The 14,142-nt window shown below is 39.0% G+C and overlaps 1 protein-coding gene across 3 annotated transcripts in view; it reads left to right on the top strand.

Annotated features, from left to right (window-relative positions):
• VAV3 (vav guanine nucleotide exchange factor 3) overlaps positions 1–14,142 on the top strand; it is a 155,120-nt gene that overhangs the window by 14,699 nt on the left and 126,279 nt on the right. For all 3 annotated transcript variants that reach the window (XM_066324575.1, XM_066324574.1, XM_066324573.1), the window contains exon 2: positions 13,498–13,614. In XM_066324575.1, the coding sequence (XP_066180672.1) occupies positions 13,498–13,614 (117 nt within the window). The remainder of the gene's footprint in view (positions 1–13,497; positions 13,615–14,142) is intronic.

Genomic DNA, 14,142 nt, shown 5'->3' with positions numbered 1-14,142 from the left:
GAAAATCGCTGTTGTTGTTTCTCCGGTGCTGAGAACCATCTCCATAGAGAGGCAGAGGAAGATCTGTCATTGTTATAAATTCCCGGTTACAAATTGCATATATATTGATTTTCTTATTCATTCTAATCTTGTCTCAATAAGCTATTGTGCCTTTTAGAAGGTAGTCACTAATCCAGGATCATACTGTGTTTTATTTAGATTTCATTTTATTTGGCTGATTAGTCTGTAGAACTAAACAATACTAAACAAAACCAAACATAGTTTTTGTTTTCTAGACAAAATTTGGGCTTCCTAGATGTTCTTACAGCTTAGCTCCAATGTTTGCATTCAATATGTTATTTAAAAAAACCATCTGAGGAACCATTTGTGTTCAAGTGATGTTCTGTTGGGCAATTAGTAAGCTGATGCTTGTTCAGAGGCCTGGAAGTACGTTACAGCAGCTGCTTATACTGCTTCTGTATATGTTCTTTTGTATAACAGATTTAAAAAAATATTTGCCTACAGCTTGCAGGCAGATGCTTTCACTTTCCCTGTGTTAGGTCGTATGCTTTCCTTTATGTATGCACTAGTGCCAAAACCAGTTATGGGTTACTGCTCATGCAGAAATTTTTAGCCATGACAAAAGTGACTGTTGGTTTTTATGTAGATGCGTGTAAATAGCCAGTATCTTGCTGTGATTTTGGCATCCCTTTTAAAACCTAATGTTGTTGGTGGTACTACATTTAAGATGACAGGGATGTATTTATTGCAACCAACTTAAATTGTGTTGTGCTGTCATGTACTGCTGTCAAATTACTAAATATTTAATTAATTTGTTCTACATGCATGGCCACCTTAGATTTTAACAGGATTAATTTTATGAAGAAAACAGGATCCAGCTCCCGTCACAAAATTCAGAAGACCAGCAGGGCACTGAATGGGGACCTCCTAAGTTAGTGGTTCTCAGGTTGCCTTGGTCGATTGGTTTTTCTGGCATTGTTGTGTATGTGTCTTGTAAATTTAAGAGACATGAAAATACAAGCATGAAACGAACAGTAATTTACACAGCCCTTCTTTCTGGAATGAAGAATACCTTTTACAGGTGCTTTTAAAATGCTTCAGGAAATGAGGTTTTCATGAGGTCACCAATATGTGTGCAGTGCTATTCTGAAGTCCTTCAGAAGCATAAAGACTGGGAGGAGTTCTTCACTTTGAAAGGATCCTTAACACAGTTCATTTACGGACACTTGCAATAATGTGCCAAAGCTCGAAGCACATTGCACGTTAATAATTAAAATGATTATTTTTGTGCAGCGTTCTGTAGTTCTCTTCTCAAGGCAATTGTGTAGCAAGAGAGTAGAAACATCTGGCGGCAAGGTACTTGAACTTGACAAGGTATTGATGGCAGAGTGCCTCGAGAGGTTATTGAAGTGAGGCTTTCACTGTGTGACATCTTCTGCCCTGTGCTCTGAGCAGCTCCCCTGGGCTCCATCAGCACCCCAGGAGTTTTGCAGTCTGTATTGCAGGAACTGCCGAGACCCAGTGACAGTAAAGGTTCTGCTGCTATGGCTTGTGCAGTTCAGCCATTGTGGCACCTGAGGCTTGGGGCTCCGTGCAGACACTGAGCTTGCTCTGCATCGTCACGCTGCTCTCTTGTTGAAAAGGCAGCTTTCCTCTGCCATCTGTTATGACCTCCTGTGGACTTTACCTGTTGAAGACTGCAACAGATCTTTTCACAGTTATGTTGGGCTCTTTACTGAACCTGCCTTCATGTTGCTTATAATGAGCTGTTTGAAACAACTGTCTGTTTTCTTAATTGGATTGTAGAAAAATTTGATATTAATATCTTAAGACTCAGCGCATAGAATGGTTCAGTAATGCAGACTTCTCACTGACACTCACATTTAAAACCCCAATTGTACTGCATCAAATTGCTCAGCAGACTTAGAGTCCAGATGATGTGTAATTATACTGTGCTGCTCAGGTTTCAAAGTATTTGGTTTATTCACAATTTGATTATTTTAGGCTATTTAACAAATACTCACTTGTGCTCTAGGATTTTAATTTTTCTTCTTTTCATATTTTCATAAATCTTCATTCGCATGAGACCACGCTATGATTGTTTTACTCTGTGAGATGCCAAATTGACATCCTTTGAAATGAAGTTTCAGGTCATTTCTCAGTGTACCTCAATTGTTATTGTGAGACAAGGTATCAGTATGATTTAGCTGTCACATGAAGTGGGACACATATAGCAGTGGCAGATGAATTTCTGTGAGCATCCACTTACTTGCCTTTGCTGAGATGATCACAGCTTTTAATTCATACTAGTGGAAGTAGGTATTTATGCAATTCTGACACATCTCCCACACAAATTTGGGTTGCCTTCAGTGGTGTGTTTCATTTTGGCAGACAGCTTGGAGGGAGTGAATGCAGCCTTTTAGACAGCAAGTGCCTGTGACGGTGTACAACTGGAATGTTATGTCAGCTTAACCTTTCTTTCACTGTTTGTCAGCCTTCTTAAGGAAGGAAGCCTACTGCAGCTTCACAAAGATTCATCTGATTTTAGGTTGGTGGTGTAAATTAAGGTCCTAAAACTTACTAATTCTTGTGTTATACAGATACCTCATTTGAATCCCTCTACCAGGAGGGTTACATGTCACTGAGAAAATGAACTGCAGTTTGCCTAACACTGGCTGGATTTCAGAGCAACATGGTGAAAAACAGTTGTGGGTAAAATGATGTTGGTTTCTACAGTTTTAGATTTACGTTTTAACTGCCTTTTCTCTCAGAATTTTTGCAACTCTGTTTTTGTGTCCTTTTAATCACAGGAATTGCAGCTGTGGATCAAACCGCAGTTTCATCTACTTCAGTATCTCATCATTGGCATCTAGACCAGATTCTTCGTAAGAGTAGTGTGTTCCCATAGGTAGCAGTGGAGGATGTAGTACCCAGGGAATTTTGCAAAATCATGTGCTGAAGATTTTGTGCCCCAAACATTCATCATGCTGTTATGCATTATGGCTCATTACGCCACTGCAGCCTGCTGCACAAGCCACAGCACTCCAGTAATCTGTAGTTGTGGACTTCTGTTTTAAAAAGCATGTAATAAAATGAGAAGTTCGGATAAGGGCAGTAGAAGTTTTCAATTGTAATAAACAAACAATAGAAAATGAAGAATTTGTCAGCTTTTGGCAAGAGGCAACGTAGTGTGGGGACTAAGAGAGGCCTTTGCTCTCCTTTCCAGTGTGGAAACAGAGGGGGTGTCCAATGGCAGTGCTCGGTAGCACTTTTGAGATGCCAACTGTATGATACTCAGTGTAGGAAGGATGGCATTTAGCGGCATGTTGAAGCTTCAGAGAACATCACAAAGTGCAAAAATGTAGTCAGTTCACTATACAACCACTGAGTTTTTTTCCTCCAATCCTGCAAATTTACTTTTAGAGTTTGTAATCCATTCATGGCTATTCCCACAGGTTTGTGGTTTGGACTTCTGGACTTACCTGTTCTACTTACTTGACTTGCAGTCCTTGAGAAGTATTCTCTGAATATATTAGAAACCCCTGTCCTTGCCACAGAGAGCATGGTCTAATAAACTGCAAACCTGAAGTGACACACCAGCAAAAATAGAACAGTGGATTTTTAAAATAGGTAACTAGAGGACAGTCACATTCAGAGTGGGCAATTTGTAGAGAGCTGCACTTGCATCCTTAAGGTCTTGCTGGGAATTTATTCCATGACCTTAAGAGTTTGGAAAAGAATACACATGCAATTGAAGAAAACATTTAAAGTATTTAATGAATCATGCATATTAACTCTAATGACTGTTAATGAGAATATTGCTCCTTCCTTGTGGAAATCAAAGACCAAGTGCATGATCTGTATCTGCTGGTAAGAAGTGGAAAAACATAGGAGTTATTTGGGCTAGGTTCACCTTTAATAGGAACTGACAACCCTGTGTGGGTTATTAGCATACCCCATGCCCTCCCCAGTTGTGTTCCATTTCCATGCAGGATTCAGTGCTGACAGCTTTTGAGAATATTTTTAGTGCTTAGAAAGGAACAAGTTTGTACATGCTAACTTAAAAATGCTCTTGAACCTGCGCTGTAGGTGTTTGTAAAGGGATTGCATAGCCGAGGTCCAGGCCTGTGTTCGGGGCACTGCAGCCACAAAGGAGATCCAGGGCAGATGGTGAATTCAGTGGTGTTACTTGTAGGTGTGAGGTAGAAATAAGTGAAAGGAATTGTGTTTCTGTCATGGAGCTGAAGTCAGGTGTGGATCCCCTGGTGAGTTCTCTGCCTTTAACCTGTGTGGCAGCTTTTTGTCACACCTTTATAGCGCTCCTTTAGGGCTCACCCTCAAGTTAATTTCCCTTGCACAGGTATAGGGAAAGTAAGAGCTTTTCTCATGTTACTCTGCTAACATTAGCGACTTGGTCAAAACCAAGCACAGTCATGAATAAAAGATACCAAGATACAATGGAAGCAGCTTTTTCATGTGCCAAGCTAACAAGATGGAGCAGATGTGTTGGGTGTTCTGTTTTGCACAGATGTGAAGATCTGTGTTTCATACTGTTGCTGTAAGGTTTATCATGGTTTCAGTGTGAATATAACTTTTGTTTTCTCTGACTGTAAAAGCATTGAGACCTAATTAGTTTCAGGTTTTCCATTCCTCTTGCTGTTTAAATGTATCAGTTAAGCTGGAGGCTTTAGGACTCCCCCTGCCCTATAAGAAGTTTAAATCCTTTAGGTAGGTATAGGTTTTGAGGTTTCTGACAACTGCTAATATTTCATTAACAAAGTGGAAATTAGAGTGATTAGAAAGCCTGTGTTGGGACAAATAACTGTACATCCAAGTAGGAAATCACTGTTCTTAACAGTTTTGCCTTTTACAGAAGCAGTTTTCCATGTCACAATTGTAAATGCACTTTATGGCACAGTGACTACTCTCTTTAAGTGGCAATTTCATAAACAGGTTTGCCTGGAGCATTTTAACACCAAAATTTTCACACATTATTTTCTTGTGTGTGGCTTTTATTTCATGTCTCTCACAATGTAATCATTAGTGAGTCAGGCATTTTATTATTTTAGTGCTCTTTTCTCCTGGATCTCTCTTCTAGTCTATCTTGATTTTCTTTTTTAAACTTTTGTTTTAGTGTGTTCTCTCCCTTTCCTGTTCCTTTTCCTGGGGTCTTCTTTTCATTTCCTTCTTGCTGTCTTCCTCCTATTCATGTTCTCAGGACTATTTTCCATTTGCCTTCCTTCTTTTTACATTTGCTTGTAAAACACTCAGATTTTTCTCAGAAGACATTTTAGAGGTGCAGCTTTGGAATATAAGACAGATAGGGCGACTTATTTGAAAAGGAACTCCCTAGCTAATTTCTTTGAGCTTCACATGTTTAATACTGTGTTCAAGTTGCTGGTTTTTTGACAAGATAGTCCAGAATAGATTTAGTTAAGTCATGCTCATGGGGAACAAAGGGCTACTCTAAAAACTGCCCTTTGCAGCAGGATGCTGTCCTGAGTTCTCCCACTCCTGTCTCTAGTCAGGGCTTAATGGTCTAAGTATTCCCATGTATTGCTAATTTCATGGCTTGTGGGAGCACTTGACTTCAGGGACACAGAATTTCAATGTTTCTTTGCCCTCACTTGTTCCACCAATGCTATAATGCCAAGGAGAGAATCAGTAATGCATAACAAATCCTGGACTACTTTCCCTGCCCTCTATTCACTCTGTATCAGTATTAATAGAAGTGGAGCATCCTTTGTGCTTCCTCAGCTTTTTTTCAAGTTTCAATTTCCATTTTCTTTCTTTGAAGCACAGAGAAGAGCAAATGTACATAAACAAAACTTCATACCCAAGCCAAAATGCAATAGACACAATTGAATAGTAGTCAGTTAGGAATTTTAAGAGCTTTCCTATGAATATTTAATTACTACATTAACTGAGCAAATAAAGAACATACTATTAATATTCATACAGTGTTAGTAGTGGTTCAGAGGAATTTAATATGTTTTATAGTTCATACAGCATCTTGTGTTGTGCAGGCCTTCAAAGAATGCCCATATCTGGAAATGTAATAACACTCCAGGTCTCCCTAGCTGCTCCTTAATCCTGTGAATTAAGGAGTGTCTGTTATTCTTTGCATAGCACATTTCCTAGGAAAATTCTTCAGTTATGTAATGGTATCAGAACCTTAACCAGCTCTACAAAGAGCTCAGTGTGGTGTCTCCTCCCTATTTATTAGTGTACCTGCTTTGTGGCTTTTTGAGAGCAAAGTTTGGGAGGTATTTAACATTTGCCTGCTTTTCTTCTGTTGGAGCTTTAGAAATATTGATCCTCTGAATGATTGGTGTGGTTTGCAAAACAGGGGGTCAAATGCAGAATGTAAAACTGAATTCCTTTCATGTGAGTGACGTGTTCTTCCTGTGTGTGTTAGTTTCTTTTTTAAATGTAATTTGCAAGTTAATAGATTTTATCTAAGAGTAAGCAAAAGAATAGTGCTTACTTGCCTGGTGTCTTCCATTTGCTTATTGAAAATTGGAGAAAACTCATCCTCTCATGCTGACTTGGTCTTTAAATTTCTTATGGCCCTTTTGCCTTCATTTAGTAAGACTCTGCATTAAAGGAGGTATTTCCAAGAAAAGCTGCACACATATGAACAAGAAAAATGTTACAAATGCCGTTCCTGAGTATGATATTGCTCTTTTCTCTCTTGCTGGCCTATGAAAAGACATTATTAGATGTTGAATTAAGGCTTCATCAGTGGGCCCATACTTCATTCACTTACAAATCCTTACAGCTATTTCTGCTGCATATAGTGATAATTACTCCTTTTGGCAGAGCAGAACTAATCTAATGTACTTTGGCTGCTGAAATCTGTGAAGAGCCAGGAATGATTTCTGTGTTGAATTGTTAACCCTGACTGTACAATTCTGTCAGTACCACAGTGGGCTTTGTCTAATTATCTAGTAATCTGCTGTTAATTAACATACAGATAGCAAAAAAAAAAAAAAAAAAAAAAAAAAAATGACATCTAGTAGAAGTGTAATGTGCTCCTATTTTGATATTGCTCCTTTTGGGATTGTTCTGCCAAAGATGGCATGTGCTGGGGAACTGTCCAGCCTGGTTTATGGAAAGGAGCTCTTGACAGATGAGCAGCTGTTCTCTGACTACCTGATTCTTCTCCCTTTGTTGGATGTGGCTGAAAGAATTGTAAGGAAGCTGGAAGTTTCCTGTGCAGGAGCAAAGCCTTGGATCTTTGTCTCCAGTTACTGTTACTCTTTTACGTGTGTAGGTTCAAGGTACAATTTTGGTCTTGCTGCTGTGTTCCTTTGCTGTGGTCACCAGGATCTTGCCTTGGTTACTGGAGCTGGTGGTACTGTTCACTCATAGTAGCTGGTTCTAGGATCTCTCTCAAATTTGGACTCAGTAGGATTTGAACAGCATTTTTATGAAGCTTACGCTGTTCCTATCAGCACAGTTGTTGCCACAAATACCGAAACAAGTGAGAAGACAAGAATCTGCAGCCCTCAGGGCATTAATCAACTTCTTGAAGGAAACTCTGAGGAGACAAGTTCTGTTTCGGTGCCTTCTTTCACTGAAACAACTTGCACTTATCAATCTTGGTGACAGAATGTACAAAAGCAATTCTTCCAGTTAAATCCATTATGGAAATTTTCACATTTCTCCTCTTGCTTAACAGGTATAAGTGCAGCATTTTCCTTTTTGCATATATTCTCAGGAACAGAGTGGAAATAAAAATGGGGGATTCCCAGCTAATCTGTTCTCATCATCATTCCAGGAACAGATAGGAAAGGTCAAGAGCTCATCTTTTGTAGTAAGCACTGAGGGTGTAGAAAGAGCATTTAAGTGTTATGGCAATTGTCTGCTCTTCTGCTCTTTTGACTTCTATTCTTTACAATTCTGCTTTTCTAAGAACACAAAGAACCAACAGAAAAATCTCACAAACCTGAATATGCATCCTTGCATTTAACATCAGTATTTCACAAATTAAAAAAAACAACCCCAACAACGGTACCTTCTGAGATCTGTGAATTGAAGCCAAATTTGCTCCTGTTGTTGCTTCTTTTATATATTTGTTTTGAAAGTTGGGCCTTTCCTCAGCTATTTCTGCTATAGCATGCTTGCTGTAATGTAAAATGCCATTACTTTTTGGTTTTGCATATAAAGCTCTTTAAAGACAAGGCAAAAAGCTGCAGCTGTGTAGTTTATAAAGTGCTGCCATTTAGAAGAGGAATAGGAGGGGAAGATTTCAGGACTTTCTGTGATTGACATGCCTTATTTCTTCCACAGGATATAAGGTGGATTTAATGGGCAATGGGCTGAGTAGAGTCCTTTTTCTGGTTTTACTCTTTTGTCTTAGCTCCTGCAGGATAGAGGCTAGGAGCAACTGGCCTCAGTCCCTATGCAGTTATTGGGAGCCTCCTGAAGTCTGTGTGGGGCTGGGAACACAACCTGCAGAGAAGCCAGAGAAGTGCAGTCATGAAGGAAGGGATGAGTATTCCATGTCAGCAAAAGGGAATCACAGTGGGAGAAAAACACCTTTCCTGACACTGACTGACAGTGATCCAGGCTGGTTTTAATACCCCTTATAGCCTATAGCCTATCTGTTTGGATTGCCTTAGATAACTCAGGCTTCAGTATGTTCCTCGTTTGCCTTAATGCAGTGTGGATGTCTGATCCAGACACAAGGGAACTGCCAGCTTCCCAGGCTTGTGACTAAATATCTGTGCTTGTGACTCAGTCATGATAAAAAGGAGGTGGAAGCTGAAACAAATACAAATAGCTTTTTTCCCCCTTCCCACTATTGGTAATTAAAACAATAAGTGAATTAGAACTCTGTCTTTCCTGAATACTTGTCATTTCTTGGCCTTTCAGTTCTCACTCGCCTGACTGGTGTTGCTATGTTGGAATTTCATTAAATGTCTTGTGGCACAATTTGATCTTCAGAGCTCTTTGTGTTGGTTTCTGAACGCCTGTGGAAGTGCTTTTAGTACAAAGGATACATCTAGATACTGAATATTATGGTCTGTATCAAACAGACCTTTATTCCATTGAAGTACTGCAGTGCCAAAATATATTTTTTGAGAAATACCTCTTAGATTATGGGAATAGAGGTTATATGATTTTTTCCCCTCCCTTTTTTCTTTTGCATTTCATCTTTCACTTCATTAAAGGTCTGGTTGGAGAAATCCTTCTTCCCTGTGGGCAGCTTCAGCCTTGCCTGTGCTTTTAGTATCTAATTAGTCATTTCTATTCAGAACCCTTTGTAAAATATTTCTATGCGTTTCTGTCAGCACACATAACCACGTTCTGTGTGGAAAAAGCCTCAAATAAATGTTTTTTCTGTCAAGTGGCGCATATTGTGGGAGAAAACAGCATACTCTTTCTGTGGAACCTGGTATAATTTGATTTGCACATTGTCTCATGTTTAAAGTTCAGACAAATACAATCTGAATTATATAAACCATACCTGCTTTTTTAAGGTGGTAGACATACTTTTTTTTTTCCAAACTTGCTTGTCATTTCAATAAATGTTGTTAGTGCCTCTTGCAAAATTAAATTCAGTGCAGAATGGATCAGAGGCCGCTAGAATACATTCTGTAAAACCACAGTGGTTTGTCACAGGAGTTACACTATTTCAGCAGCCCTGGCAGTGGCAACATTATGGGGTTGTAGTTGGGAAACATTAGGATGCTTTAGAAATTGTCTTCATAATCTACAGCTGTTAATACTGAGGAGTGTTTTCAGGCTCCTGAGCCCCAGTCACAGAATCCCAGAATGGGGCTGGGTTGTGATTTCTGTCCCTCTGTCTCTGGTGCTGGATACAGTCTCCTCTCATGGCATGCCTGTGGATCAGCAAGAGAGAAGTTGTATTTGTCACTAGGGTGAACTTTTTTGTACTCATGGTTTATAGTCCCCTTCTGCAATATTTTACTGGTATACTGAGAGTTCTGGTCTGCTGTCTCCTGATATAGCCATGTAGTTTAAAAAGGGGTGAAAAAAATGCATCATTAACTATTCTAAGGGAATGTTTTTAAGTTGTGTGTTTGGTTTTTTTTTTAATAAAGAGAAACCAGTTCTTGTACTGAAAGAGTGATTCCTGTGGAGAAGTGTTTGAGTGAGGTTTAGCTCTCCTTGCATCTCTGAAAACTGGGTACCAAATGCTCTAATGATCTCCCCTGCCACGTGCAGAGCTGTAATGTTTTCTTTTGAAAAAGAAACACAATAATGCTGTAGGTTTCCAAATATCCTGAGGACTGCACTGGCTAATGAGAGACTGCAGACCGATGGTTCCTTTTTCATACTGCCAGCAAGGAGGGTTGTCTTTTATAGAACTTCCCAGATTTTAGCAGTAGGCTCTTTTTTAATTTGGAAGCTTCTCTTACTAATTTGTACGTTTTCATACAGTAACCACAGTGATAAAAGTCTTTGTTTTCAATGAGGGAAACTGTTTCTTTGGAAGATTGCAGTATAAAGTTTTGGAGATAATTCTGCAAGTTTTCTGGGTAATATAACCAAATAACTTTTCTGAAACATTCGTGGCATATAACAAGAATTGTTTAAGACTTTTTTCCCCTCATATATTCTAGTGCAAATTAAATTCATTTAAATCTGAACATGCTTTTGGTTTTAGTAGGTTCACAGCTTTATCCTTGTAGCTGCTGTGGTTAACTTCGTAATAAGAATTTCATTTTACAAGAGAAAACTGATGGGTAGTGAATCATTGTAGGGCCAACTCAAACTCACTAAGCAGTCTTTGAACTTGCAGGGGTTAGACTGTAATGTCAGGATATCTATTCTGCTGAAGGCACTGCCTGGCACACACTCAGTGAGGATGTGCTCCCATCCCAAGCACAAGTGGATTTGACAGATGCTTACCATGTGCTTTCTAGAGCCTACAAGACAGGTTACTTGTTATATGGTTATTGAATATTAGATCATAATTAGGTCAAACCTGTTTAACATAATGATACATGTTAAAGAATTAGTATTTAAAAAATAAACAAAAAAAAAGAGGGGCAGAGGAAGACAGGGGGATTAGATTTGTCTTTGGTCTTACTGTTAAAATATTCCAAAGAATTTAATTTACTACTCAGAGTGTAGATGCTTTAATGTTTCCTTAAAAACATGTGGGCTTGTAATCTCTTGAAATATGCTTTCTAATCTGCTCAGATATAATTCATAACAACAATAACTTTAACGAAAGGCTGATGTCAGAAAATTGCCTCCAAATTTAAAGAAATTTGAAGTAACTAAAAAATCTTGTTGGAAAAATGCCGTCATCTTTATCGTTTATGGTTGGAGATGTGTGTTTAGAGTAGTTGGAGGGATTTTTGAGAAGAGAGAGGACATCTTGTTTGTGAAAAACTGCTGATCCATTAAATGGTTCTTTTAGCTATATTAAGAAGCTAAATGCAACTCACTAAAATGCTCTTTAGCAAATCTAGGTCAGATTTTAGGCCCATGACAGCTCCTGTCTCTCCCTTAACTTCTTGCTCCCTTTAGAGGTAAACAATTTAATGCAGCCGTAAGCTTTCTTTGCACTGGGAGACTTCAGCACTAATACAAGCTCAAAACTTAGGTTTCAAAAAGGCAGCTGGATTTTCCGGTGAGAATCACATTTTCAGTGGTTTTGAGAATTTCGATGTAAGGAAGTAGATGAGTATTCAAATATTGTGCCCTGGACAAACCTAGTGGCCACTGTTAGCTTTAACGAAGAAGAATAAAAAAATCTGGGGAAAAATACAGCAGAATACAATCATAACTTTGTATGTGCCACCTTGTTTCTAAAGCTCCTTTTAAAGACCAGCTCATTTTCTGGTTCTTTCTGCAGTGTGATGGAGGAAGAAGCACATATGTTGAACATCTGTTGGCTTTCCAACCTTGCAATTTCAAAATTATAATCTTTGCAAAACCAGATAAGCTTGCCACATTGACTAAGCAAGCTAGACTAATTCTTAAAATTCCACTTGGCATAAAAGCAGTCTGGCAGAAATGCAGTATTGTCCTTGAGCAGCTCCGTGTGTAGCCCAGTGATGAGTGCCCCATGTGAGCTGGGAGGCTCTTTGGAAAGGGGGAAAATGAAGGCTGCAGGTCCAGACAGTACAACTGGGAATCCTGACTGTTGCTGAGGCCCTGGGCAGTCACAGGTCCTTTCCTGGGAGCTTTGGGTTGCACAGGGATGGTTTTTGTGATGCTTTGTGATGAGCTTGTTGGCTTCCCTGATGTCCCCAACCATCTGCTGGAGCTGTCTGCTCTTGTAGCATCTCTTGTTGAATCAGTGCTTTCATTTGTGTGCCCTTGCTGTAAATCTGGTCTGGGAGGTGCTCTGCTTTTCTTGTGTCTCACTGGGTAGTTCTGTAAGATGTGAAGTAGGGCTGCCTGTTGAATTGGTATGGCTGTGACACTCAATATCAAAAATACTGCTTTGATCAAAACATATATAGCAATTCTATAAACCATCCTAATAGGAGTGATCCTCATGAATCCACTAAAACATGCAGAACTCTGTTGTAATATTGACTTGCTGTTTCAGTACTTTTAAAATGCATATTCAAAGCATGGTGCTGGGTCCTTTGAAATGCTACTGCTTATAAATATTGTATTTGCTTTTCAACTGTGGCTCATAAGACTACAACAGCATCTTTATGAAGCTGATGTCCTCAGAAGGTGCTAGTACCTCACAGAGCTAATTGTTATCAAGAGTGTATATTGCCCTTTTTAGCTCTCCCTCTGAAGTTACCAGTGCTCTTGACAGTTACTGCCTTTTGGCAAACAAAACAATCCACAGGAAAATGCATTAAAAGCCTTTTAAGGAGATCACTGTGGTAGAGGCTTTGTTCTTTGTCAGACTCAGATGCTTATCAATGCATGTGGATAACTTAAAGGGAAATAGCCTTTGATTCAGAAATCAAGGTGGTCTGAGGATCTTAAATCTCTGCTAGGTAAATTTAAACGACTTCACTCCAAACTTCATCTGGTCCTGTACACCAGATGGAGAATATGTATTCTCCATGTATTCATATTCATATTCAAAAAGTCTTTAGTGTGTGAAAACAGTGCACATGCATTCATTAAACATTCAAACTAGAATTTAACAGATTAAATGCTCGGTTTGTACATGAATAATAACTTTACATATTAATATAAAATTTTTAAGGTCATTTATTTGTTTTGTTCGGTGCTGTCTGTAGGGAGCTGAGAAGTAAGTCTGTCTTTAGACTATTATCTATCTAGTAGTGTATTGTCACATCTTTTTTATGCAAAAACAGAGTTCACAAAGTGTCTACTCAAAATGTGATTAATGCTTTTGAGTCTGGAGAGAATGTTTATGGCTGAATTAGGACCAGTGGAGGATCAGAGCATAGTGGAAATGCTGACTTAAAACTAATTGTACTGGTGAATTATATGATGTGTTTGTGACCAAAGTGAGCACATATATTGCTAATTTACACATGTGACACTTAGCATTTCTGTTTTTTTTTCCCCTAGTTTCTCTGCTTGAAGAATATAAGGACTTTTCTTTCGGCATGTTGTGAAATATTTGGAATGAAGAAGAGTGAACTTTTTGAAGCCTTTGATTTGTTTGACGTGAGAGATTTTGGAAAGGTAAGGATGCTCTTGATTATATCCCAAGCAACATCTGTGTTCTGCTGCTTGCACATAGAAGACTTTTCTGGCAGCTGTGATCTAGAGTTGTGACTAATGGATGACCATTCATTTTGAAAAACATCGTGGGGAAGAATTAAGAAAGCAGAAAAAGTAGGTTTGTATTGGAAGGGCTAATGATGGGCAGAGAAAAATACTTGGCAGGAAAGTTCTGAGTGTGTGAAAAGCCGAGGTAAATGAAAGATGCTGAGTTAAAGGGAAATGAAATGGAAGAAGATAAACTGTGGGCGAGGGCTGTCTGCTGAAATCACATTGGCATAAGTCGTGTGCATTCAGAAGCCCTGGGCCTGTAGGTTGTGAGCCCATGTGACACAGAACATGGTTATTTACTCTCAGGTGCTTGAAATTCACCCAGATAATTTTCCCGCGTAAAAATATTTTTTGCCAGTTAGTTGTGGTTCTTTTTTTTTTCCTAACCTGCTGTAAAGCTCAGACACAGCTATGGGAGGTTAATGTGACTATTCTGAT

This window comes from Sylvia atricapilla, chromosome 9, assembly GCF_009819655.1.
Source record: "Sylvia atricapilla isolate bSylAtr1 chromosome 9, bSylAtr1.pri, whole genome shotgun sequence".
NCBI classification, from domain to species: Eukaryota; Metazoa; Chordata; class Aves; order Passeriformes; family Sylviidae; genus Sylvia; species Sylvia atricapilla.
The sequence above is the reverse complement of the archived record's forward strand: the minus strand, read 5'-3'. Positions and strand labels throughout refer to the sequence as shown.